Raw genomic sequence first — 26,839 nt, 5'->3', positions numbered from 1 at the left:
TCGGGCCCCACGTGGCTTCCTGAATGGGAACCGAAACCTTGTCCTGCCTGAACTGAATACAGCATCAACAGACAATCTCCCTTCCCTCCTATTCCCCCAAAGACGTGTGCGTGGACAGGAATGGGATATAGGTGATTGTATGAATAGCTGGACCATGAGTAGGATTGGAAAACAGAGCTAGGCTGGAGTTCATATAAACTCCTAATAACCCCTGTGACTCCAGTGAGTGGGCATTTTACATACGGCAGCACACACAGAGGATGTCAATGAAATACTTTGCATTGGCAGAAACTGTTTGGACGCTGCCTTGGATTCTGCCAGCGCCCGGAACAGTTGCAGCATTCATAAATTCCTGGCCTTTTGGACAGAGCAGTCTGGGGCTTTTCTCCTGCCAGTCAGTGGGAAACTTGTGAATGTTTCTTCTCCACTACGGCACGGCAACTGATTTAATTATTTAAGGAGGGATCTTCTGAGGGGGTGAATCAGATATGCAGCATTTTGCAAGAAAGTCAAGATCCATGTGAAAATAAAACAGAGTTTGAGGTTCTTGTTCAGAAAGATCTGAATTAAAGCCCACTTCTTTGTTTGGAAAAGCACAAGCTCTAAGACCCAACAGGTATCCAGATGAGTACACTTTTTTTTTCCCCAATTCATTGAAATTTTACAATTCTGGATTATACAGAAGCCAAATAAAAGTAGCACTTAAAGCCCTGGGAAAAAAAACAGGGGCTCCTCGTCCATCTGGTAAATCTCTCTGTGTGTAGGAGAGAACACAAACCCCAGCCCAAATGGTGGGAGGAGAAGGGAAAGACGTGCACACCGTGTAGCAAGGCGTAGCGGAGTAAGTGCTGGAAATAGTTGCAAGAAGGTTATGGAAACATGGAACACGTGCATGTAGAAATTATCATCAAAAACACACAGAAAAGCCTTGCGAGAAGTTGCAGTAACCCTCGTCTGGCTCTTCAGCAGGGTTTGGGGCATTCCCAGCTGCCACACCTCTGTGAAAAAGGGATTGGGAACAGCTTCCCTGCTAACGCCCTTCCAACTGCGACGGCTCTAGGATCTAAGAATCTGCTTTCTGTTAGGAAAAACTATAAAACTTTCAACAAAAGATGAAAAACACATCTCGCGTTGGCATAAAAGCAGGAGATTTCCTTGGAGGAAGGAGTGGCATACTGAAAATTCCCTGGAAAGGTGAATGCAGAAAGAATAACCGCCAGTGGCAGCAAGCTCTGACTATCAGCAAATACGAGGGTTATAAAGCTAACAACAACAACAAAAGAAATCCCTCCAAAATGTGCACGTGTACAAGCCAGACTCAATACTTTCTTAAAACTAATGATTGGGCCTTAAATCATTTACAATCAATGAAGTACTCTCTTACTTTTATTTCCCACTTTAGTTCTTGAAAGTTGGCATCTGTTGAATCCTGTATTAAGGCTTTTTCCAAATGCAAGACCTGGGGAATTTTGTTAACAGTGCAATAAAAATAACTTCATAGCGTTACAGGGAAACATTAAAGCCTCTTTGTGTGTGTGTGTGTGTGTGTGTGTGCGTGTGCTGCTCTTTCCTTTTTTTTTTTTTTTTTTTTCAAAAAAAATACAGACATTGTTTCTTTAAAAGTCTCCATCTGCAAATCCCATTAGATGTGCATATAAGGTTTCGGATGATTAATAGGTGCCTGCTTTGCTTTGGTTGGAGGGAGCGGGTGTGTGTACGTTAACCCCTCCCTCCCCTCTCTCACATTTCACTTCACAAACTTGTCACTCTCTCCCCAGCACAGTATTTAAAAAGTGTTTCACTCATGTCCAGCACTTCACAAGGAAGCGAGCTTCAGGCCTTGGGAAATAATTCAGGGCAATCACTGCCTAGGTCTGGTTACTCTTTTCCAGTCGGGACAATGAAGACTTTTAGAAGAGTTCCCAAAATAACAAGTCTGCAACAGCCCCAAACCCACAAACAAACTGTTGTTTAGAGAGGAAATCTATCCCGTAACATTGGAAAATTTCCCCTCTTCTGATTGTGAAGCCTGAGCTGCAACCAGCCCCGAGCATCGGAGCGTGGACGGCGCTGGAGGCGAATGGATCCCACTATCAGCAGCTGCATGCGCGGTCCCCAGGCTCCAGCCCCGCTCTGGGGGTGCCTGCGGAGCACCCGTGCGGATGTCCCCACAGCTGCAGGGCTGAGCCACTACCCGCCGGCACCCTTCTCCTTCCATCAAAAGTCAGATTTTGCTGCCTACTCTGATTTCTCAGCCTCCTGCCTGGTGACGGCTCCGCAGAGCTTCCCGCCCGAGGAGCAGCACCCTTCTTTCCACCACCCCGACTGGCACCAAGCGGCAAGCGAAGCCCGAAGACGGCCGAATCCGGGACTGGCCTTGGCTTCTGGGGAGTCAGAAGGCGGCAGCCCAAACCTGGTGAGCGCGGCAATGGGCATGAATGAAGAGTATGAGGCGCCGGTAAGCGCTGCGATCGAGACAGAGAAAAAGACATCCAAAAGAAAAAAGGAAAACTCAGGTAGGTGGCGTGAAAGCAGGGATGTGGGATGGTACGGGCTGTAGCATGAGAGCACCTACAAGATTAGAACTAGAGCTGATGAAGAAAACGTTTTGCAATTCTTGACTAGGGAACCCGCACAATAACACCATCGAAATGAAGTTGCTTGTTCCTTGATGACCTCCGGTGTTTGTTTCACTCCTGCAGGTCTTGTTAACTGACCGAGGTGTTTTATGCACCAGCACATGGCAAATTTGCTGTAACTAAGCAGGAATCACAAGGTGCGTGGACACTGAGCTCAGAGTCCTAGGTCGTGGAGTTGTATCTTGGATACCTGCCATTTGCCCAAGTGTGAGAGAACGGGAGTCAAAGGGCAAAGATCCCTCATCTTCAGCTGCCTGGGCTAGCTGGAAATACACCACTGGGGTTTTGACATCTCAGTTCATAGCATGAGACGCATCAAAGTCTCCCTTTAGATACAAATTCTGTTTGGCCTCACTGAAAATTGAATGTTTTTATTGCAAAACAGGAGATACCAAAAGCTTGCCCATCCGTTCAATGTCTAACCATGTGGAAAACAATGTAGATGGGTTTCATTGCGTCATCCTAGTTAGCAAAACTCTTTCTACAGTACCATATTCAAGAGTTTCAGGTGTATAACCTCTGATTTGCTGCTATTTCAAATCCAGAAATGCAAAATATGCATAAAGTTGTTTTCCCCTAAGGAAGTTGTTCAAAAATACGACGTTTATATGCATTCATTTGCTATAGTATTCATTTACAAACCAGTCTGCTTTTCCCCACAGCATTGTTATGAAGCAGGGAATATTTTCCAGCATCCCTATTTTATGGTTAGAGAACTGAGACACAGAGACATTTATTTGATGTAAAAAATAATAAAAAAGCTTGTCAATCCTTAAAACTTTCTTTGAAGCAGGGATAGATTCAGAACAGTCAGAGAACAGCTTTGTTGTGGCAATAGCAACAGGGGTGTCTACTACAAGCACGCATATATGAATGCACACACCCCCTTCCCTTCCTCTACAAGCTTTAATTATTTAGATGCTATATTCAGTCCTGACTTCCCAGGCTCAGCAAATGGCCTGAAGACAGCAGATAGCCTAGGGTGAGCTTTCACAGCTGCCCTGCAGCCCTGCCACAAGCCACAGCTATTAGCATTCACAAATCTTTTTCTTGCAGAGGGCTCCAAGTGTTCAATACTCTACAACCTAGCAAATAATTTATAGAAATGCCTTTGTAATTACAGCATTAAAGAGGCTAGAAGGCTTTGTAATGACTTCGGGTTTAATACATCTGTCATATACTACAAAGTAAAAAAACATAAGTCGATTAGTAAGGAAACTCCAAAGCTCTAAATTAATCTTTGAAACCAAAAGATAAGCATTAAAACCTTAGCGAAAGTCACTTTAGAAGTGAACTAGTTTTCAGGTGAAAGTTGGGTCTAAAGAAACACCTTACTTTTTTTTTTTTTTTCACGCTAAATGTTTTTAGAATGACCAGTTGCAGATAGTCTGGATATCCCAACCTTCTCACCACATAAGCTGAAGAATAAGGCAGCAAAACATAAATAAAATAGTAGACACCTTTACTATTATGGGAATGAAATAATACAGAACATTAATCAGAAAGTGGTGCATAATTACTCCCTTCCTTAACCACAAATAGATGTATGCTGTTGACTTTCAGCCATTGACTGAAGAATTCTGGGGGAGAAAAAACAAGGGGAAAATGTGTAGAGAAGAGCTGAATTCTGGCCTGCCATTCTTTCTCCCTCATGCCACTGGCTAAAGAGGGTTTTCTAGGCTTGCAATACCCATTTACAGTCACGGAGGTGTAAAAAGCAATAAGTAAGAGCAAACAGCAGCAGGTAGTAGCTGAAAACTTGAGGAAGACAGAAAAGGAGAGCACAGGCAGGTCCCTGGGCAATGTAAAGGGATTTAGGGGCAGATCTTCATCTGTCCCAGCCCCTGTGCACACCCTCTGCCGAAGGGTGCACATCTCATCCTTCCAGGAGGTGCTCGCTGAAGTCACTGCTGGTTACTTTATCATCAGCTGCCAAACGAATCAGCTATTCATGAAGTCACTTCACTTGGCCAGCGTTCCTGAGAGCTTTCAGAATTTTATGTTCCATGACAGCAAAATCCATCTTACCACTTGATTTAACCACTTCCAATAAATATGCCCTCAAAGTCTTTAGTATGGGGAAAAAGTAACGTTGTGCAGATGCTTCAGATTTTTATTACACTTTCTTCTACTAAGGAAAAAATTGCAAGCGCTGGCAAGAGTTTGCAGGACAACAAACACCACGTGCCTTGCTCAGGGCTGTGGATCACCACAAGCATTACCAAGCAGGCAGCATCCTGTGTTACAGGCATTAGTCAGTCCCATGCTTCCAGATTTAAGCTGCTGTGAGTGATACAAACACCATCTCTGGTGCCCAAATCCTGCATGTGCACAGCGCAGAGTCCTTGTGCCTTCCTTGAAAGCACTTTTTACCAGCTAGCCATAAGACTCTCTACCCTACGTCTCTTTGCAATGCCATGTGGGGCAGAGCATGCTCTGGTCCCACAGACATTTAGCTATTTAAAATGATTCATATAATTAACTAGAGGTGAAGAGCAGTGACACCCTTAGAGAGGGTGTCCTTTGCAGAGGGGCAAGTGGTGAACTCCCAAGTGTATCCAGCATGGGATCCGTGCTTCAGTTCCTGCATCGCCGCTGCCCTCCCCAAAACCCCATTTGTTTTGGGGAATGCAGTGAGGCTGGTGTTTGGTGAGACATTGGAACCAAGAAGAGATTGGGAGCCAGGACAATCCTCATGTCCCTGCCCATGGCAGGGGAGTTGGAATTAGATGGTCTTTAAGGTGCCTTCCAACCCAAACCGTTTTATGATTCTATGTAACCAGGACTAATTGCCTCGAAATGGAGGGCATTTCTTTAAAAAACAGGAGAACATAATAATAATAACAATAAAAAAAGACTGCCACCATCTCAGACAAAGTCAGTTTGTGTTCACTTTTTGGCATAATTGGTGCCGCATCCCTTTGGCTATGGCTTGAAATTTAGCTTTAGAAACACAGCTCCTAACCCCAGGGATGGTTCTGAAGCCAGTCACACTGGTGCCAGCTCTCCTTCTGGTGGTTGTTCAGCACACACTTCAAGCAGATGAGTGCCTGCAGCTCTGTGCACAGACACCGGCTCTCTGGCGTTGCTCATTTTCCCACATTCTCCCCTCCCAGTGTTCCCAGGCCGTGTGCTTCCCACCCAGGGTGCTTCCTCAGCAGCTTCACCCTACCCCTTGCACCACAGGAGGTCACCGTGCACCCACTGCACAGCGCCCATCCTGCACGAAGTTGCCTAGCAGTCTGCAAAGCCAAAAGTGGGGGAGTGATAATGCATGCGTATGGAGCAAAAGAGGTGAGGAAGGAAATTATTGATAGCGCTGCGTAGATGCAAGGAGAGCTCCTATCCTATGGCTGCTCACTGCAGACCTTGCAGACCCAGCCTGTGCTCCTGTGCTTTAGGCGATGCTCCCCGTCCCACCTTCACCCCTTAAACCAAAGGCTGACAACACCGTGCTGAGCTCAGGGGGCACAACTTTCACACCCGATCTCTGCAACGCACGTGCTCGCACGGGTCAAGGTTACTGCAAATTCTGTGTGCTTGCCCCTTAGAAAACCAGAATTCAAGCAACAAGGCAGAAAGCAGCAGCAAGTCACGGAAGGAAAGGACGGCTTTCACAAAGGAGCAGCTACGGGAGCTGGAGGCTGAATTCGCCCACCACAACTACTTGACAAGGCTCAGGAGATACGAGATAGCTGTGAACCTGGACCTCACCGAAAGACAAGTACTTCCCCAACCCTTTCCTCCCCACCTTCTTCCTCCCCACAACTTCTCCCTGAAATTATAAAGCAGACTGGTTACTTGATGGGGTATAATGCAACAGCACAGAGGTATTTTAATACAAAACTTGGTCTTTTGAAACACATGTTAAAAAATTCTGTAAGTTTAGCGGAGGCAGATATTTCTCTCCTCTCACTGGGATCTCAGTCAGGGTTTCCTTATCAAACTTGGTGCAGAGGAATTGCTCAGTTAAGTGAAGGTGATTGCAATTCCTGAAGGATTAGACTGGTTGGGGTGGATGTTAAAAGGTGTGCTGTACCCATTGGATTGGCATGTACAGCTGACAAAGATGCCAGGCAAAGCACTTGTGCTACCTCTGCTGGTCTCAGCAACATCCTGGAACAGCTTAGAAAGAACTGTTCCTGCCTTCGTTAGAGGGAGAGCACTTAAGCTTGTGAGGTTCCTTCCAATTTTTCTTCCAGAATTTCACGAAACACCCTGTTGATATGTATGCATAGGTCTGCTGAGACAGCTCAGCCTGAGGTCATAATTTATCATCTCCTTTCCATCACCCAGGTCAAAGTATGGTTTCAAAACAGAAGAATGAAGTGGAAACGCGTTAAGGGGGGGCAGCCCGTGTCCCCCCACGAACACGACACGGAGGACATGGACTCCGCTGCCTCCCCCAGCTCTGACTAGTTCCTGCAGCAGCCAGAAGAGCACGGGGAGAGGAATGGACAGAGAGCAGGCACGACAGTGCCACGGGTCAGCTACGGCACCGTGCCACGGCCCCGCCTGCAAAACCCGTGGTGCTGAGCCTTCGAAAGGAGTAGGATGCTGTAGCTGGCAGAGGCAATAAAAGGGCACAGGGGGAAAAAAGCCAAAGGAGAGCAGGACTTTGATTTTCATCTGAATGAATCTAGCTCTCTGGACATGTCTCGCTGCCACGGGTCTACCTTCAGAATAAAAGCTAAGAACCACTGTATATAAAGCAGGAGTAATGTTGCTTAGGCTCTCGAACACTTAGAAAATACAGGCTGTCAGGCAGAAAGAAAGGGTCCAGCTGGTGACAATGCAGCTGTGTTGTCATCCAGCCTCTCCCTGGCCACTTCTACTCATTCTGCACTTGGACTTGGCAAGGCACATCCTGTTCTCCCTGTACCTTCCTCTAAGAGAAATGGGTGCTTGATGAACTGACACCAGAACTAAAACCAGCTCTGGTTTGGGACCAGAACTATACACACAATTGTGCTGACCAGCCTGAGGAGAGCTGGCTTCCCACTCACAGCCCGAGGACAGGTGCCTTGCTGATGGTAGCGATTTGCAGAGGGACATTTCTTCCAGACCTACTGTAAATCCTGAAATCAAATTCCTAGATATCCCAGATATTCCCAGATTTAAGCCTGAAAAGTTTTTTTCAAAGCAGCCATCACCAACTATCACAGGAGGTTCTCTGAATGTGTTTCACTGTTTTATTTTCCCCATTCACGTCTGTTTAAATGCAGGGAAACTGCTCCTTAACGCTGCATTTCTTTTGCATTTAGGAAATCCCTCTGGATACCCAGTTTTCCTTGTGAATCCAGGATTGTCAGGAGGAGCAGAAAATGTTTTCTGGAGTGATTTAGCCAAGTTTGCTATCTACAATTTATTGTTTCATTTTCCATTGGAGACAAAACTTTCCTCAGAATAGACATGCACATTGTGTATATTTAAACTGCATACAAATACATCCGTTAATCCAGGTATCGTGGATTTACACTTACTTCTTAGACTTCTAAATCAATATCTGCTTATGAAACTTACAGTTATGTGACCAATTTAGACTTTTTTGCAAACTGTCTATGAATAGGCTATTTTTGTGATTTTTCTTTGTTAAAGTTTGCAACCGATCAGATATGCCATACAAATGAAAAGTAGCTGTGCTCTTCAAAACATGCCGACTTCTTGTGTCTTTTCTGCCCTTCCATTTTGGTTTTAATTTGTGTTTGATCACCTCCACCTTTGAAGGGGTTTGCAGCTTCTTTGGGGACGAAAACTTCTGGGCTCTTGGCTACCAACATAAACTAAAATCAGAAAGAAGGGTAATAAATCTTCCTTCTCGCTGAAGCTGCTAACAGTAGCTTATTGCATCCTAATTCACTTAAAAGCAAGTCAATGGGACCTCACTCGGTACCCAGAACTACAGCTCGGATGCATTTTTTTGTGCTGGCTGTGGGGCACAAGCCACCTGTGAGAGCATTTTACATTAGGCGGTTTCCACATCAAACCATCTGCTTGTCCTGAGCCCTGGGTACTTCGGGAAGGAGCGCTTTACTCCCGACATCAAAGCCTCTGACCCCTGAACCCTCGGTGCCAAGAAGCTCTCAGGCGAAGTCTGTCAGGGAGCAAAATCTCTGACCTGCAATTATTTCTCCCAGAAATCCACACGGGTTTTATTCTCCTCGCGGAAGGGGAGGCAGCTACCTGGGGATGTCTGACGATGCTTCCCATGCCTGACTCGCAATAAATCTCTCACCCGCCTAGCTCAGGGAAGGGCTGGCGGGTTTTCCACAGAGCTGCAAGACTTTCCTCCCATGCAAGGCCAGTGCAAGCTCTCCACAGGGACCAGAGAGATCTGTATAAACCCGAAAATATGTGCTGCAGCCCTTCATGTCTGCGCTGCCCCTCCTAGCTACAGGAAGAGAAGCACCTTCCTTGCAGTCATAGATTTTACAGACCTTTTCTAGGTGGGACTAACTCAGGGGCTGCCCCTCTGCAAATGTGAATTCCTGAATGATTGTAGACACTCACCAAAGGAACAACAAAATATAAAGGCTACCAGTTGTAAATGTCCTGCTTATTTTTATTTACTGAGGCTAATTTTTTAATGTTTATGTCAAAATGTTTTCAGACATATTACAGCTGATTCAAAGAGATGATGCTATACTGTCCAGTTAGATGCTTCAGTGAAGATTTACAAGAGGCTCTAGTATTGATAAAATAGATATGAAACTAGCAGTAATTAACTGTCGACATAGCTGAACCTCATGTGCACAGCTATGAAATTACCGTGCTATCAAAGAACTCGGTTGAAGCTTTTGTGCTGGCCTCATCTGTTAACCCTCCAGGAGTTCTTTCAGAGCTGAACAATAAAGGTCATCTTTAGCCACCTGAGACAAGTTTATATGCCGAATACCTGTTTCAAAAGAAAAGATTATAAATCATTCCCTAGCAATTATTACCACTCTGCGGTAAACGAGCGGAGCTGAAGGAAACACCCGATTCTTATCTTGGAAACATTTGTATTTGTTTCCCCAGGGAGCAGAGCTTTGGAGATCTGTGGCAGTTTTATGTCAGCAGGCCCATGGCCAGCCTTGGGAAGAGGTTCTTCCTTTGAAGCATTTCACCTCGCAGTGCTTTGGCATTTGCTGCAGACAGAATGAACTCTCCCCAGTGATTTTCTGCCATCACAGGGCTCAAACACCTTGCACGTGCCACTAGAAGCAGCAAAGCACCAGCCAGGGATGGTGTTTGATTATTTTTATTCACCTTGTTTGTTCTTTCTTTCCACCCCACATGTTTCTATTTGTCACTTACTGATCACAAACATCTCATCCCAGTTTAAATCAGACTCTCCAAACCTCTCCCCAAACTGCCTTAGAGTGGATAGAATCCCAGGTGAGACCCTTGGAGGGCTCTCCCTGGGTCCAAGCAGCAGAGCATCGTCCTTCCCATGTGCTTCAGCTCAGAAATGAGCTTCCCAAGAGCATCCTGAAATTGCTGCTGTGACCAGCAATCACTGGAGTCCAGGAGTTAGCACCCTGGTGGGGAATTTCCTACCATTTTGTCATGTCTTGCAAGGAGAGGGGGATACGTTGCAGCTAGATGGGAACTCGATTGCACTAAATGAACGACTTGTCCTCAATCGCAAGCTCCACCTAGCGAAAGGCTCCTACAGCACACGGTGGCATCAGCCTTCATAAATTATTGCTGTGCCTGGAGCAGCCAGACCTTTCCCATATACCATACCTCCTGCTGCTGCAAATCTCCGCCTGCCCGAGAAGGAGCCTTTCTCTGTCAGGATTACAAGCTGGTGAAAGGCTGGAGGAGCGGAGACTTGCTCACAACTGCACTTTTCACCGAGGCTGGTAATAAAAGGTGTCCAATAAAAACACGACACTTCCTTTTCCATAAGGTATTACTTAAGTGGATATGACTGTATTTCATCATGGAGACAGCAGAGTGAAAAATTGGAAGCAACAGCTCCATTTCCCTTCAAACACTTTTTTAAAGCTATGACATATCCTTGCTAATGTTTTCTTAAACCACCTGCTTGGACTTTTCCCTGACAGCATAAAAGGCAAAAATTGTGGAGAGAAGAGTAGCGCAGCGCAACGGCGAAGCTGTTTGAATCTCCCATTTGTAACTCAGAAACGCTGTGATGCCTCCTGCAACTGCTCCAGGAGACTTATTGTGAGGGTTTGTATATCCATGTTTATATAGGTAGGTGTATAGATACGTATATCTGATAGGGCCGTGTGAAAGCCCTGCCCTGCAACTCTTAGGGTTGGCATTTCCTTATTAATTATGATAATAATCCTCCAGTTTCTTACAGAATTAGGAGCTGTCCCCTTCCACCTTTCTAAGGCCAAGTACAATCAGGTCTTGAACTCAGTTTCTCCTGTGCATTTTATATTTTTGACTTCTATTACAAATATTTGAGCCCATTACTTCCTGGGCCTAGGGGAGTCGCACCAAGGCATTAATCTCTGCTGAGATGCTGCTGTGCTGTAGAAGCACTCTGTCAATGCAATGTGAAAAAAAAAAAAAAAAAGAAAAAAGAAAAAAAAAAAGAAAAAAACTAGCTTGCCATTTTTCTCTTTTCACTGGATACACCTTATCATATGACTAGCAAAGCCTAATGTTTTGCTAAGGAGTGCAAAGGTTAACGCACACCAGATGGCAGAGAACCGTGTTTCTGGGGAAGCTGGAGAAACGCTCAGCTGAAAATGCATCAGGCTGCAAAGCCGAGGCAGAAGCATCAGAGGATTCTCAGCATTTGACGCAGAAAAATCTAGTCTGAATTGAAATCCCTGAAAGTCCAACTGCCTCTTCAACACCTCTAGAGCTGCCCTGTCTCGTGGAGTACCACATTTTGCAAAACACATTGAGACCAATGGACGGTTTGAGTATTTGCATGCGTCAAATTACTTGCAAAGCCCTCTCCTAGGTCACGGGCAGTGTGCGTGGTGCTGAGCTCACAATGCTGGTTTAGCTTCATGACAAGAGCAGTGGAAATGGCATGCTACCAGCGTGAAAGCAGAGGTCTTGGGGATGGCCTGAGCTCCAGTCGATCACCTTTATACCATGCTGTTACCATCACCCCAAGTACTCTGCCTTTCCTAACCCAGAACTCGTTCTCCCAAGGACTCAGTATTGCTTCACACCCCAGCCACTGGGAAGTGACTCATTTCAGAGCCTTCAGCAACAAAGCAGCGCCTGGGGGCACAGAGATGTCACAGCTGCTCCCAGCCAGCACGCAGGGTGCTGAGGCACGCTTGTGCCCAGCAGCTGGTGCAGGTTTCTCCTCCAGCAATCCTGCAAGCTCCCAGCCCATCCCAGGCTAACGAGGGCAGCTCTTGAAACCCCAAGGACAGGCATGGCATGACTAACAAACCAAAGCCTGGAAAACAGAACCATTTTAGGAACCACTTTATAGCCAGAGACATCGACGGGTTCATATTCTACACGAGCAAAGCTTCCAAATCCTACTTCCAGTAGAGTTTCCTATGCAGGGAGCCAAGCACACACAGTGGATCAGGGCAGCTTATAGAGCAGACGCATGATTTTTCTGTTACTGTGCTTTCTTCCCCCCCCCCCCAGCTACACTCCTATTGAGTTTCATCAGCCACTATCTCGTATTTTGGGTAATTCCTTTCCCCTGGGGATAGCACACTGCCCCTTCAAGAAATATTATATGTCTGCATTAGCGACTGGACTCCGAGTACTGGATCCATGTAAGACTTCTAAGCAGATAGACAGGAAATCCATTTTCTTTCAGTGATTACAGTAGAAGGGCTTCTGTCTGACTGGAACTTGCCTGGTGTGGCTGTAAAACAATCTGAGCACCAGGCTATCACCTTTCAGACTATATTTGTGAATTACGACGGGGCAGTTTCCACTGCAGTGCTGGGTAGGGGCAGGTGTCTGCAGAGCCCTCCGACTTCCTTTCCCCATCCTTCCCTGCACAATGCCACATTGTTTTAATTTGTGCGTGAAGGAAGGGTTTTCATCCAGGACCAGACTTTTACACCACTATTCCATCCTTCTGTAGCGTAACTTTTTTTTTTTTTGTATTTTATTTTTTTAAATAACTTTTACCCAAGGGTAAGCAGCTGGATGTCTGGAAGCCCCTTTGGGAACAGATTGCAGAGATAATGGGAGTGAGTAACAGAGAGGATGGTGACTTCATACCACAGAGGCTTGAGTCATGTTTCTTTTTCTTTCCTTTTTAGAGAAGAAAACATTTTTCAAGCCTGCCTCTATCACACTGTGGGTCCCCAACTTTGGAGCAAGAAACAGATGAATTGACACAGAGGCTTCCTTACAGTTTATAATTTTTAATTCACTGAAAGATTTCAATGCCCTTCACTCGTACCATGATCACCTGCCACCCAGAAGCCCACATGGGGAGTATTTCCTACACAAAGGAGTTTGTCACCAGTTGAGTGTTAACCCAACAATACTATAAAGAAGTTAAAGATCGAAGAGACATCAGAAAAGGATCATTTCCTCCTCTTAGACCAATAGACATCCTTACAGTTTTATACTTCTGCCTACTTTTCATTCTATACTACTGGTATTTTGACTCTTTCCTGTATTTCTACATTCCAGCCTTTTCCTTTCGATATTTCTTAGATGAGAGAAGATCAAGAAAAGTGATGCAGCTGATGTGGACCAATGTGGCAGACAAAGTTCAGACAAAGAAAATCCATCATGGTCTGATTTCACGCTCCTTAGCTGCAGGGAAGGAGGAGGACAGACCTCAGGTCCTGGCGTTGGGCACAAGGGACTCCGGACATTCAGGGTGCTCACAGATCTGGCCAGAAAGCTATTTTCCACGGAAAATAAGCATCACTATCTGTGATATTTATTTATAATTTGTTCTATTTGAAGTTAATTTAAAAGGAAATTTGAGGAAAAATATGGCCCAAGAAACTGAGCTCCATTAAAGTGCTTTGAGATTTCTTGCTCAGTTCAAGTCCTGCTCCCACCCGAGGTCAGCATGACTCTTCTTTCCTTCACTGTGACTATTTTAGGCTAACCTCAGTCTATGCTTGGATATCACTCGCTGATTTTTACTCAAGGGATCTAATTTCACGTACTCTGATCAGCCTGCAGTCTCCAGCTTTGCACACTGCAAAGAGGGAAGAACGCAGCGTTCTCACCAAATACATGGCATTTTCAGACAAAGCTGGAAACAGGCCTTCAAACGAGGCAAGAGCAGGTGAAATTGAAGAGCACCACGTTCCTAACAGGACAGACCCAGCAGCCACACTCCCTGATTATTCCACTTTCAATGCTGTGATGGTCGCTGTCCTCATTTTTGAGGGGTAAAATCCAGAAGAGAAGCCAACCACCAGGAGGAGGGGAAACCACAGCTGCTTTTGCTCTCAGGCATTCAGGTTTCTATGCACTCCTTGGGGCTGCTTTGAGCTACTTTGCCACCACGAGCACTTGAAACACAGCACAGCCCATCTTAGGCATTTGCTGGATGTGCTCAGGCATTCGCAATGACCAAGTGGGCTACGTACAGAGTGTGCAGGATGCACACAGCAGGTTACAAGCCAAAAGGAACAGCCTGATCAGACCTAGCAGGGTGCTCTCACATGCTGGTAGAGAGAAAGGAAAGTTGGAAAGGATTCTAGCGCTGCATGGCAATGTGGGGGAAAAAAAAAAAAAAAAGTCTCCCTTTTAAGAGCTTCCACTCCAGTACATCACAGCTGCTTTTCCATATTTCTGCAGCAGCACTGGCTCAGATGCTCCTTTCTGTCAGATTTCTCATGACAGAGCATCAATGCGTTCTTTACTTGTGTGTGCTGCGCAGCAGATTTTAAATGTGGTGGAATTGGTCTTATGGACAAGGAGCAGAGAAGGACAAGGGTGCCTTTCCTCCACAGGGTGCGTCACTCAGCACAGGGCTGGTGCCTCCCGCCTGACCACAGCTGATGGAAACCCCTCACTGGCCCTGCTGGGGAGAGCAGAGGCAGGGCAGCTGTGGGCAGGTCTAGGAAGTGTCTGGCGGGGCATTAATAGGGAAAAAAAAGTGATGTCACACCACAGAGGAGACTTGGACGGGAGGGGGAAGAAACTGCATGAAGGATTTTGCAAGGAGAAAGTAAAGAGGAAAGGAATTCTGTGTCAGAGCACGCTTTCAGTCATGGGACAGTTGATTTAAATATTTGCCAATGCGTACGTGTATGTACCCTATACTCTGTATTCTACCAGGAATATGACAACCTGTAAAATAAGGCTTCTCATTCACAAGGACTAGCAGCACAGACTTGGATCGGGCTGCTGCAAGAGCCCTAATTTGGCAGGACTGAGTTAAAGCAAAGTCAAGATCTTTAAAGCTTCACCTGAAAAAAAAATAAAATATATCTATTAAAAAAAAGAGAATGAAAGAATGAGATGAGAAATTGTCTGTCTCAGAAGGAAACATTTTAAACACATCTCTGCCTTGTTTATTTGCAGAAGAGAAGACAGACACAACCGGGGTATGTTTTACATTACACGACATAAGGGTTTGTGGCATTCCTGTCTGCACTGAAGACATGTTTATACTGTTGGGTTCCATTACGAATCTGTTTAATATCCTGTGAATGCTCCGAGTCCTTTGCACACTCCAGGCAGGAAGTCTTTAATGCACATACTGAGAAGACATTTCCAACCATTCAAGCGCTAGACAAATAAGCATGGAAAAAAAAGTCATTCTACTGCAAGAATCAAATTCTTCCTGCTCTTGTGCTTTTGCAAAATTTCTTAGAAAAAAGCCTCCCAATTCTAGCAGAGCATTTATAAAGTCAGAGAAAGCCATAATGGAGACAAACTCAGTGGAAAGTATTCTCAGTTATTTATCCTTGGGGTTCAGTAGCACCAAGAGACTTCAGCTGAGATCAGAGCTCAGCTCAGAGCAGGTCTTGCCTTAAGGCACTTTGTCATTTCAAATACCAAACTTCCAGAAGAAAGCAAAAGTGGTCCCCTGGTGCCCTCCTTTTCCAGATGGAAAGCAGGAATTTGGGAAATGCTGGCAGAGCACTTGCAGGGGAACCGAGACTTCTGGAGCCCCAGTCAGGTAGATCAATGGCAGCACCCTACTTATAGCAACAAGCTGAGAGGCAGCTGGAGAGGAGATGGCACCTGAAGCTTTCTAGAACTGAGGATGGGCACAACAAATATTCTGAGGTCAGTCAAAAAGTTGTCCTTTGGAGATCAGCCTCTGGATGCTGAGAAAAACAGCTGCACTTGCTTTACTGTCTTTTGTGCATCTGAAGAATATAATACCATTTGGAAAACAACACAAGGGCAATAATGTTGGATTTGGAATCTGCATACAGCTTCAAATATGAAACTTGGCTTGGATGTTCACTTTCCTTTCACAGTTTTTAGGACTAACTCAACCAGCATTATTTTTAGGAGAAAAATGAGCTTTTATTACCGTCTTCTCTCTGCTGAAATCTCATTCTGTCTCTGCCAAAATCAAGATGAGACGATGCCAAGAAATAGGATGAGCTCATCGCATTTAACAGTATGAGGTTTCACAGATAAAAACCAATGTTACTCCGTCCAGAAGTAGACAGTGGTAGACAGGGTTAAATGGCAGGTAGCTTTTAATGGGGATTAAAAATATATATATAATTATTCTTCAGATGTGAAGCTGGCTAGCACTGAGAATGCATCTCATGTAGTATCAGGCCATCATTCATAGCCAGTTAGCCCTCTAGTCACAGTGAACACAACAATTTGGGCAGGTGAGGAGGCAACATGTGGTGAAAAATACACCTGTGTACTTTATATACAGATGAAGCCTTACAATTCAGCCCAGGTAGCTCAGCCCCTGCTCTCTTCTCATGAGATACCCCAGCCGTGCTCACTTGCCCCAATTCCAGTTTGTAATGAACCATTCTCCATCCTTTTTTCCATGCTTTGCAATGCCTATGCCATAACTAATAATATATTATTGTGCAGCTGTGGTTCGATTCTGCATCTCTTTTCATCTCATTACACATGCATTTTTAATGAAAAGGGTCTAGGGTTTTTAGGAAATTTCTCTTGCTGGTAGTCCTTACAAAATGGATCCAACTGCCCTTCCACAGAGACAGAATTTCTGATCATTCACCATTATTGCATTGTTACTGTACTTTTACGCCCCTTCAGATGCCTCTGATGTGCACCTGAGCTCAAGACCCAATTGAATGTGCTCCAGCTGGAGCACAAGAGCTTGGATGGGTTCACCCAAGACATTTCTTGCAAGCTTGGTAGCCCTCAGCATCCAAGATTGCCTCATTCACTACATTGCCAAAATTTAAATAAAACTTAAATAGTTTTCATGTATCCTTATAAAAAAAAAAAGCTTTAACTCTGCTGCTGAGCATCCCATGGCTCCTATTTAGGAAGCAATGGGAGGATGTGGCCCATTCCTTCTCCTCTACTCTTCCTGCAGCATAACGGGATCAGAGTCCCCTGTGACTTCCTCAGTGGTGTCTGCTCCGATGTCTCACTGACACAGAATGACCTCATTTGTTATGGCTGGTAAGAACCGAGAGAAATGAAACCCAGGGCCTGTAATTAATTGGGGTCAGGTTGAGATGATTTATGATCCAAGGAATGTGCTCACTCTTGACACTATCATGCAAACAACAGTATCAACCAGGCTTTGGAATCAAATTTAAGTTGGGATTTCCAAAAAATGAGAAATAGCATGGCAAGTCCTGAAGGAGGAGGCAGAACGGGGCCAGATGAGGCCGTATTTGATCTGCGGGGCCAGACACCTTCCCTTCCTAGCCTGTCAATCAGCAAACTCAAGTCCTGGCAACATCTCTGAATCGCGATAAATCAGGAGTGAGCCCACGCCAGGAAAATTTCATCTGTCTGGAATCTGACAGGAAAAAAGAGGCTTGGAAGTTTCAGAGGAAGGTGGGATTTGGGCTGGTTACAGTGCCTCTGTTTGTGTTCCCTCAGCTGGCTCACGTTAGCAAGGCAGGCTCGCAGAGACGTTGTGTCAAACGGTTTTTCCATCACTTGAGAACCTTGAGCTTGATCCCGAGCCGGCTGCGCACTGCGACCCACGACCCCGCGCAGCAGGAGCCTCCGGCAGGTTCCCCCGCACCTTCTGCTCCACGTCCTAAACCAACAGCTTTGTTTTCTCTGCAGGCTGGAGAAAAGGATTACAAAAGAGGAGCTCTATTTGCAAGCCCAAGGCACTTTAACACTTTGGAAGTTAAATATAACATGAAAATAAATTGATTCGATATGGTTCTGATTTCCTTTCAAGAAGGGTATCACCGGTGTTTTCCTTCCTAGTTATACCTCCTCGTCTTTCTTCTTGCTACCTTTGTTTCCCGTTCTTAATTGCCAGCCACGAGCCCAGCGCCACTAGTGACTGACCACAAACCGGAGCCTGGCAGAGACCCTTTTGCCCTCTGACACCAAGAGGTGCTTCAACAGACTTGGAAAACCCTGCAGGGAGCCCAAGCCTTACAGCCACTCCTACAAACGCCTTACTCCAGGCAATTGTCCCTAGAGCAGCTACCGTGACAAAGCACAGCCATTTGTACGTGCCAGAGGGACAAGGTCGGGGTTGGGAACAGTCAGGGATGCCGTTTGCATGGCTCCATCTGCTGCTCAGGATTCCCTCAGACTTCAGTACAAGTCATAACCTTTGTGCCCCCCCGTACTGGCCTGGATTTGATCATTTTTGAATGATACCATCAAATCTTTGATGGTATCATTCAAAAAGACAAATTCACTGTTATTCTGCATACAAAATGCAACCTCAAACTGGCCAAGAACAGCACCAAGAGAAAAGACAGGAGTCACAGAAGAATACAGGTTGTGTGGAAGGCTGGTCTGCTTGAAGATATCACAGTTGAACTTACTATTTTTGAAATCATATTATTGAATAAAAACATGAAATGAAAGCAGATTCCCTCCAGCAAGCCTGCCTTTTTCTATGCTACCATCTCCCTAGCTACAAAATAGAAAATTCATCAGCACAGAAGTCCTTTCACAAAAAGCTCTTCTCCAAAGATACTAATTCTTTTTTAAGTAGCAGAATCAGCTCTGTTCTGCCAGCATTTACCAAAATAGGCAGAGGAGTGGAAGGAGGAAAAAACTGCTGCAAGCTCAGGAGCAGTGGCTATAAGAAGCCTCCATAGGACCTCGTGCTTCTGATTGAACCCAATCTCAGCTGCTGGATAAGTGTGAAAAGCATTAACCTTTTCTCAGCCTGTGTCCTAATGGGGACTTGGCATACTATCCCACAGGGGCATGAACCCCAACCATGTAAAACTTGTTGGGAAAATGAATTATCACTTTGGAGGGATGCAAAATTCTGTATAAGGGCTGAGAATAACCATACAAAAACCAGCCTGCACTAGCTGAGCTATGGTGTGCATCAAACAAACAAAAAGGCGCTTGCTAAAAGACCAGAAGAACACACAGTCGAGCCACTTCATTCCCCAGTGGAGGTCCAGAGCACTCCAGTTCCTGCACAGGGAGAGCTTGAAATACCACTTGGTCCTTCTAAACCTCTCTGACTCGCCCTTATCTGCAGGACTGTTGGTGGATGCAGTGTGGCAATAAATACATTTGGCAGTGCTCTTGGCTACCTGTAGTTTGACTTCCAACCAAGCAGACCACAATAACATGGGGTATTTATTCAGCTGTGCCTATCTGCGGATCCTGGGGAGAAAGATATGTTCTGGCCCCATTAATCACTTCACTCTTTGCTGGAATAAACAGAAGGAGCCACAGGGGGTTGTCTTTGCTCAGGAGGAGCTGCAGTGCATGGGGTTTGCTGGAAGGGACTCCCTTACTAGAAGACCATGAAGGTCCGTTGCTGGAAGATGAGCTGGAATAACTAGTGTCTAACCTCCTTACAGATGAGAAATGGAGCTAAAAATAGGAATGAGCAATGGCCCAAGCAACTCCTTTCTGTCCTTCCCAACACACCAAGCAGCATCTTGCTTAGCACACCACACGCTGTACCCAGGGTGTGGGATTGGCAATGCTTCTTAGCACACAGTCATTAGAAAAAGCGTGGTTCAGCTCCCACTGCTCCCACACGATTTGTACCAAAGGAAGAAGGACATAACTGGGCTGCAAGAGCTCCTGGATCCAGGGGCTTGGGGATTTTTGCATTCCATGCTCTAAAATGCATACCTTCATCTATGAGGCACAAAGCAGTGCCCCTTTTCACCAAGGCTTCTGACACAGATGAGGACATTGTGGAAGCTTGGGTTTTCACAGCCCGAGCACGCTGCAGCATCACTTTTCAGACAGATGCTGCAAGATGGGAGAGCCACAAGGCTCTGAGCCTCAGCTCTGCTCTGCTGAACATCTGAGACACGCCAGCATGGGCAAGGCAGCTCCATGAGCAGATATGCTGACAGTATTTCCTGAGCACCACTAGCCCCAGCCCCATTTTAGGTGGAAGTCTCTTAAAGCCAAAAAATATACACTTTTTTTCCTTTAAGCCTGAAAAAAAAAAAAAAAAGAAAAAAAAAGATTGAACACCACTACCAGGCAGATTTAAGCTGAATTAAAACAGCTTCAGAATAATGATTAAAAACAGGTATTTCGTAATGCAAATTATATTTGTATACATTGAGATTTTTCAGTGCCAGCCAGGCTAGTATGTGGTGTAAAGAAGCATGAACCATACCCCACCAGGGCTTCATTCAGAAAACACGTAGCGCTGTAAAGGGATGACTCACTTCTTCCCCTCACTAAGCACCAAGGTCTCTCTGGCAAGCAAGAAGCTTGGCCAAGCACCAGGACTAAACAGTTTATAAAGAAAACAAGGTAAAATCTGATAAAGTAGGAGCCTCTTTCAAACTTTCAGGATCTGGAGTTTTAATATTGCTCTTACTGCAGGCAAAAAAAAAAAAGTCTCGACTCCTGCAGCTCTGACGTTCCAGTCCCAAGGCAGCTTCTTTAGAAAATATATTTCCTCACATTGTAATTCTACGGGTTTTCTTACTGCTTTTTAAAAGGGTATGCAGAGGTTAAACATGTTTTTCACCCAGTCTCCTGGTGTTTACAAGTCTTTTTTTTCCTCCTTTCTGCTTACATGTAATAAAAAAGTCAGAGGCACCAAGTGAAGAGAAGAACAAAAGGGATGAGTGTCCAGGGGGCAGATGTGTTATAGCACTTCCAATACTTTTTTAAATTGAAATTGTGGAAACAGGTCTGACTGATACTTCTGCTTCCACATGAATGTTCTCTCTTCCCTACCATGTGATTCATGTGCAAGAATCAACTCTGTAAGAACTGATCACAATAGAGCTCTGGATAGATAATTTTCCCTTATGCCCAACTTATTTTGAAACAGTGACTTTGTTTCCAGCTTTACATAGTAAAAGGGGAAGCGTATGAACTAGCACTTTTTGCAAAGTACTTTGCAAGTTCATTGAGCCCAATTAAGCTTAGCTGGAATTTAATGCATAGCAAAACCTGAAAGATTAGATTTTCAGGAGGTCTACGCTAATAACTTCTTTCAAGGTACTTTCTCTTTTTTTTTTTTTTTTGATGTGTGATTTAATTATGTTCCCATGTCTGTTGGATCTCTGTTTAGTTTCTGACATAACAGAGCAATTTCCTGAGAAGGGGCAGTAGCAAGGCAGAGATTCTGCTTTTTGTCTTCTGGCTGTAATGATCAATCACTACTGTCTAAAGCTAGACAAAGGAGAGCTGCTTTGGGGACCAAGAGAAGACCCCAATGAGAAATCAAATTAATGTGTGTGTTGTTTTTTTCTCCACTTTCTAGGGGCTGGTTTATTTTGAATTTTGGTGCCGAAAGACCCTTTACTTCGTAATGCTCTTCTGGGTCCGCCAAAATCACCTTTCATACCGCCCCAGGCAGAGGATGCTGTGCTGATTGCTGGGCTCCTGCCAGCTCCCCAGTTTGAAGCAGCTGGCTGATAATTCCAGGTACGCTGCGGAGGGACTCTTTGGCATGGGGAGAAAACTCCAATGCTCGGCAAGATGAACCCATCACTGGACCAGGGCTCCCCATTATCACCACCCACACTGCTGGGTTGTCAACTCCTCAGCTGAAGCCTGAAAAGCTGACTGAGTGCCCTGGTGTTCCTGGTGCATCCCTTCTCCAGCTGAAAGGCATCGCTTTGCAGAAGCAGGAGCTGGGCTGTCTGTATTGCCCTCTGCTGGGCTGCAGCAGGACAGATGGCTCTCCTCTGGCACGGCAGGGTTTGGAGGGTTAAAAGTCTGCTGCAAGTTTTGTGGCTTCTTTCCAAAAGGTTTCAGTTAACACCAAAGGTCTCCTGATAGCTCACTCACTTTAATAGATTTTTCCCATTGACTTCTCACTTTATAGACTATCATTTCCTTTTCTGCAGGGGAGCTATTTTCTGGGTCACTGATCCAACCAACTTAAAAGGGATTTCATTGATTAGGTTTTATTGGTGGTTACTTCAACCATAATGGGGTAAGTTGCTAGTACCTGCTAACAGCTGCGGGTCTTGCTTTGGTACCCCAGCTCCGTACAGCGACAAGTGAAGTCTGGGCTCCTCTCCTGCCTTGATTGAGTGCTCGGTAATTACTAGCACCTTCTTTACCAGCTCAGTTGCTTTTGTCCTCTTTCCCTTCAGTACAAGGAGACATTCACATGGCCAAGTGCTGCTACCAGCCTCCTCCTCACTGCACGTGGCCCCCTGTTCCAGCAGCTCCACACATCCCACAGCCACACCAACATCCCCCAGCTCCAGGGTTGCAGCCCAGTCGGCTCCACCTCAGCACATGAACCACCTCACCCCTTTCAAGATGGAACTGAGTGGGGGATTCTCAGGCAGAAAGTTGGGTTTAGAATCCATAACTGAAGAGCAGAGCAAAGAAAAAGGAAAGAGCAGAGCTTGCAGACATGATTGCTCTGGGACTGACCCCTGGTACTTGTGCTTCATGCTGCTGCTCTGTCCCATGTGAAAGGAAGGCTGGAAATCTTAAGGTTATACCTGTTAGAAGCATAGCTTGGTAATTAAGACAGGCATTTGCAGAAATGCCTGACAATGAATGTATAACTTCTTTTTGACTGGACAACAGTGTCCGTGCTCTAAGCTCCTCCAGGCTTTTCCTCAGCATCATTCTTGCAGCTCAGGCTGGGCTGACTCTCTTCCAGCCTCAAATCCATAACGCTTTTAAGAGTGACAGCCTATGTAAATCTTCTACTTGAATGTACCTTTCAGTTTGAGTGATAACATGTAAACATTTAAGGAGAAGTTGCAATGATTTCTGCACTTAAGACAAGGGTACCAAGCTGCATTGTAAGAAAACAATTGCTATAATTAGTATTATAACCTTCACTGTAACAGCATTTCCCAAATATTTCCTTTTTCTGGTCACATTAGCACTCTGTAAGCACCTATGGAATGATGCATCCCCAGTATCCATGAAGCATACAAATAGCACAGAATTATATTCAAAGGTTTTAAGAGGAGGATCCTTCAGAGTGGCAATACAGGTAATTTGCAACTTGCAGGTTCTAGCTAAGTTTCCTTTCTTCCAATACAGCTGCTTTCCAGGCCAGAAACTGTGTTTCTCTTTGGGCTAAAGAAAGTGCAATGGGCTCATGGAAGAGGACAAACATCTCCAGAAATTTTGTGAGGGAAGCTGAATAGCCTGGGAGGGTTTGCCAATTCATGAGCACCTTCTGGAAGGGCAGGATGCTGGTGACGGAGCTAATAAAGCCGCTCAGCTCCACTGCCAGTGCTATTGGAGCAACCTCTGGGCTTCTCCCATTTGGGGGATTAAATTCTACAGCAATGCAGGAAGCCTAAATGCTTCAAAGAGGAATGGCTAAATGGGATCTTACAACATCTGGCCTTGGAAGCTGAAGAAGGGGACAGGGAAGTTCTCTACTTCATCTCTCCCCCCAGGATATGAGGAGGAATCAAGGGTAGGTGGCTGCTGCTCACCCCCATTTCCCTAGAAGACATTCCCCTTTCTCTGCACTTAATCTCCATACATCCTGAGCACAAATTCCTCTATTTGCTGTCACAACCGCCCTGGTACATTACAGCAAGATGACAATCAATTAACTGCTCACTCTATCACAATAAAGAAGCCACCCAACCTTATATAACTCTTTTTAATTGTTTTCTTACATTATAAGATTTTGCTAAACTTATTCTGCCATAAGTTATATCATCTAATTTCTCAAAGTGCTAATAATTTAATTGCTTCCTTCCTGCAGACAAAGTGCCTGAGCTGTCTTCTCTCATTCAGAACATTATAAAAAGTAGCTGGCATGAATACTTAAGAGGGGCATTCTGATCACAAAACCCTATAGAAAACTGCTGTCGCCAGAGTCTGTTGTGTTCCAAACAGCTCCCAAAGAGCAAAAGCCTGCCCAGATGCTTTCTTGCACACTGGGACTGCATTGACTACAGAAAGTCACCCATAAGTGAGTGGTAAGTCTCATAAGCAAACCTCTATGGGCTAGTGGAAGACTCCTGTTGTATTGCTCCTATATAATATATTGAAATTAAAATGTGAAATTCAAAATAACTCGTTCCCATAGAGCTTCTTGCAGGTTGCAGAAAGACTGAACAAAAGTCATCCTTGTAATTTAAATATTCATGCTTGAGAAAGAACTTGCTAGCAAGAAAATACACTGTGCATTTGAAACCCTGATCAATAGCCTGTGTCTGCCAATTTTATCCACCTGTTTCTAGGAATATGGACCAATTGTGCCAGATCAGCTTCTGGGCTTCCTTGGGCACAGCCTTTCTTTCACTTTGTCTCAAGATGAGTTATGATGGGGTCACTGCCAAACATCCATCTTTGAAGTCAGATGACATTGTTCCTTTTCTTCATTCTAGCTAGTTTTGATGTTACAGCTTGCAAAATAAAAGGACGAGGAGCAGACTGACTTAGCTGATGATGCTTCCGATCTGTGGACATAATGCCAGGCAATTATCAGATAACACTGTTAAAATGAAGTTATGCTGATGGAGGGAGACTCACTCTAACAAAGAGCCTTAGCACTTTTTCATCTTAGTTTGCCAAAAATAGCAGTTCAAGGATATAAACAGCCATTCCCATTGCTAAAATAGGTCAAGAACAGCAATAGCACCCCAAAATGCCCATTGATGAACGCGTTAGGAAGCACGTTGCAGAACAGTCTACGTGTTACAGAGCCAAAGCTCTCCAGTTCCATTCCAGTACTGACGTGGTCAGATGGGTAGCTGCTAAACCCCACACTTTTAATGCTCCCTTCCTGACTGCGTGGATTTGGAAAACCCCCACTAGGATTCTTGCCTGAGTCACTCTGTCAGCCTGGCAGGAAGATTGCAAGTACTCCAAGGCAAACATCTTTGCCCACATATTCATCAGCTCCATAGGCAAAAGCTTCCATAGCCTGAAGAGTGTTACCAAGAGGCTGCTGCAGAGAGAGTAGAACGCAAGGGAGCTGTGACAGGCTGCAAAGGCTCAGCCCCCAAGCCGTTCTTGTCAAGGCACAGACCACTACCACACATGCTACAGGAGAAAAGTAGGCTAGCCAGCAGTGCAGACAAGGTATTTCCCCCTGGTGAAAGAAACAGCAACAGAACCCACATGTGTAGTGCCTTTTGGACTCTCCATTAAAACACAAGCAGAGTCTTTCCCTCTAGGAATACTCCGTAACCGATGCTGCCTCCAGTTAGCTGCCCCTCACTGCTTCTCTGCAGTGTAAGAAGCCAGTTTGGTGTTCCTGCCACCTACCTGACAGCAAGAGGCAGAAGCAGGGGCTGGGCATAGCTCAGGGAACATGCTTCTTCTCTCCAGGCTCCTTCCTGAGCACTGTCATTCATGAGGCTAAGTTAGAACTGCACACAAATATTTAGCAAGTGTTTCCTGTGTCAGGATTTCTGTGTTTTCTCAGATATTACAAACGCTTGCTAGAGAAAGATGGCTAATATCAACAGGCAATGGGTAGACTCAGCACCTTATTCACAATCCTCCTGCCCAGGGAACAATGGGCTATTGGAGAGCGGCTGGGCTGATTTCACTCCTGATGGGAAGAAACCTGAGCTCTTCATCCAGCTGTTTCTTTATTCTGTTATAAAGGTACAGGTCTGTTCATGCTCTTTTCTACAGCACAGAGAGTTTTCCCCCCTCCCCCCCTTCCATCTTGCAATTTACCATGTTCTAAGATGTACTATTTGTTTCTGTTGGTGTCAGGATCTATGATTGGGAACGTTATGTTGCACTAACCATAGCTGGTGTGGACCACAGGGAACGTATCTGAAACTCAGGAATGTGTTTTCTCAAGCCTATACAGTAGATGGAAACAGTTAAATCATGGGGATTGACACAGGATTAGACCCAGCACCTAGTTAGCACTTAAAGAAAAAAGCTATAAGTCCAGGGACTAAACATCCCAGGCAGCATGAATTACATTACTAGAGTAAATCTATTACTATTACTTAACAAGAAAGAGACAGCTTCCCTCTGGTTTGTATATCACTTCTGAACTCTTCACACACTCCACCACACAAAGAGAAAATTTTAGAAGGTAATTAATGATCCTGAATGCCAGCTTTTGAACGTATAAACAGAGCCCTATCCCCCTTTTTGATCAGTTAACACCTGAAAACACATAACATATTTATGCAACAAGTACATAAGAACAGGAGAGAAACCATCAAGCAAGGAAACTACACAATCTGGTACCTATAACTTCCACTAACCTTTTGCTTATCCTGAGTGTTTCCCAGCGTGAAGTCAGCAGTCTTTTTAGGAACCCACACCTTTGTCTCCTGTTGCTTACAAACCCTGCATCCTCCACGCTACTAATTAACAACACTTTTATCATTTTAATAACTTGAAAATGAAAGGATGGATCCATATATACCACTGAGGAGAGTACAGAGCAGAGGAACCAGTAGATGGCCAGGTGAGCAGATTTAAAGCATAATTGACCCCCAAAGGCATTGTTGTCATCATAGTTAAATGAGACTAGCCTGGGAAGCCTCAGGTTCATGTTGACCTCACTTAACTCACCATCAGGACCACCTATACCAGGATAATGACAGCCCCATTCTAGTACTGCACCTCTAGTATTGTTGATTAATGTTTTTGTTTGTTGGTTGGCTGTTTTTTGTTGTTTGGTTGTTCTTTGTTGTTGTGGTGTTTTGTTTTTGTTTTTAGTTTATTTTTTTTTCCTTTTAAGGTGAGGTACTATGTGCATCTGTGAGGTCTCAGTTAACAAGGTCTGAACTGAG

At 45.0% G+C, this 26,839-nt stretch overlaps 1 protein-coding gene and 1 long non-coding RNA gene across 2 annotated transcripts; one reads left to right on the top strand and one right to left on the bottom strand.

The window, feature by feature from the left end:
• Positions 1–1,742: 1,742 nt before the first annotated feature.
• MEOX1 (mesenchyme homeobox 1) lies at positions 1,743–8,294 on the top strand. Its single transcript, XM_068660857.1, has 3 exons — positions 1,743–2,516; positions 6,191–6,363; positions 6,936–8,294. The coding sequence occupies exons 1-3, from the start codon at positions 2,081–2,083 to the stop codon at positions 7,056–7,058; spliced, it is 732 nt and encodes a 243-aa protein (XP_068516958.1). The 5' UTR covers positions 1,743–2,080; the 3' UTR covers positions 7,059–8,294.
• Positions 8,295–15,046: 6,752 nt separating this feature from the next.
• Positions 15,047–26,484, bottom strand: LOC137844461 (uncharacterized). The gene is made up of 2 exons (XR_011089908.1): positions 26,306–26,484; positions 15,047–17,772 (listed from the first exon to the last, which is right to left on the bottom strand). It is a non-coding gene; the product is annotated as an uncharacterized lncRNA (long non-coding RNA).
• Positions 26,485–26,839: the final 355 nt, after the last annotated feature.

This window comes from Anas acuta, chromosome 25 (assembly GCF_963932015.1).
Source record: "Anas acuta chromosome 25, bAnaAcu1.1, whole genome shotgun sequence".
In the NCBI taxonomy this organism is placed as follows: Eukaryota; Metazoa; Chordata; class Aves; order Anseriformes; family Anatidae; genus Anas; species Anas acuta.
Note: the sequence above shows the minus strand (reverse complement) of the source record. Positions and strands in the feature narration are given on the sequence as shown.

Excerpts from the sequence above, each read along its gene's own strand:
- MEOX1 (XM_068660857.1), top strand. The coding sequence starts at position 2,081 with ATGGATCCCACTATCAGCAGCTGCATGCGCGGTCCCCAGGCTCCAGCC. Across the intron at positions 2,517-6,190 it reads AAGAAAAAAGGAAAACTCAG|AAAACCAGAATTCAAGCAAC; the intron begins GTAGGTGGCGTG and ends CTTGCCCCTTAG. Across the intron at positions 6,364-6,935 it reads TGGACCTCACCGAAAGACAA|GTCAAAGTATGGTTTCAAAA; the intron begins GTACTTCCCCAA and ends TCCATCACCCAG.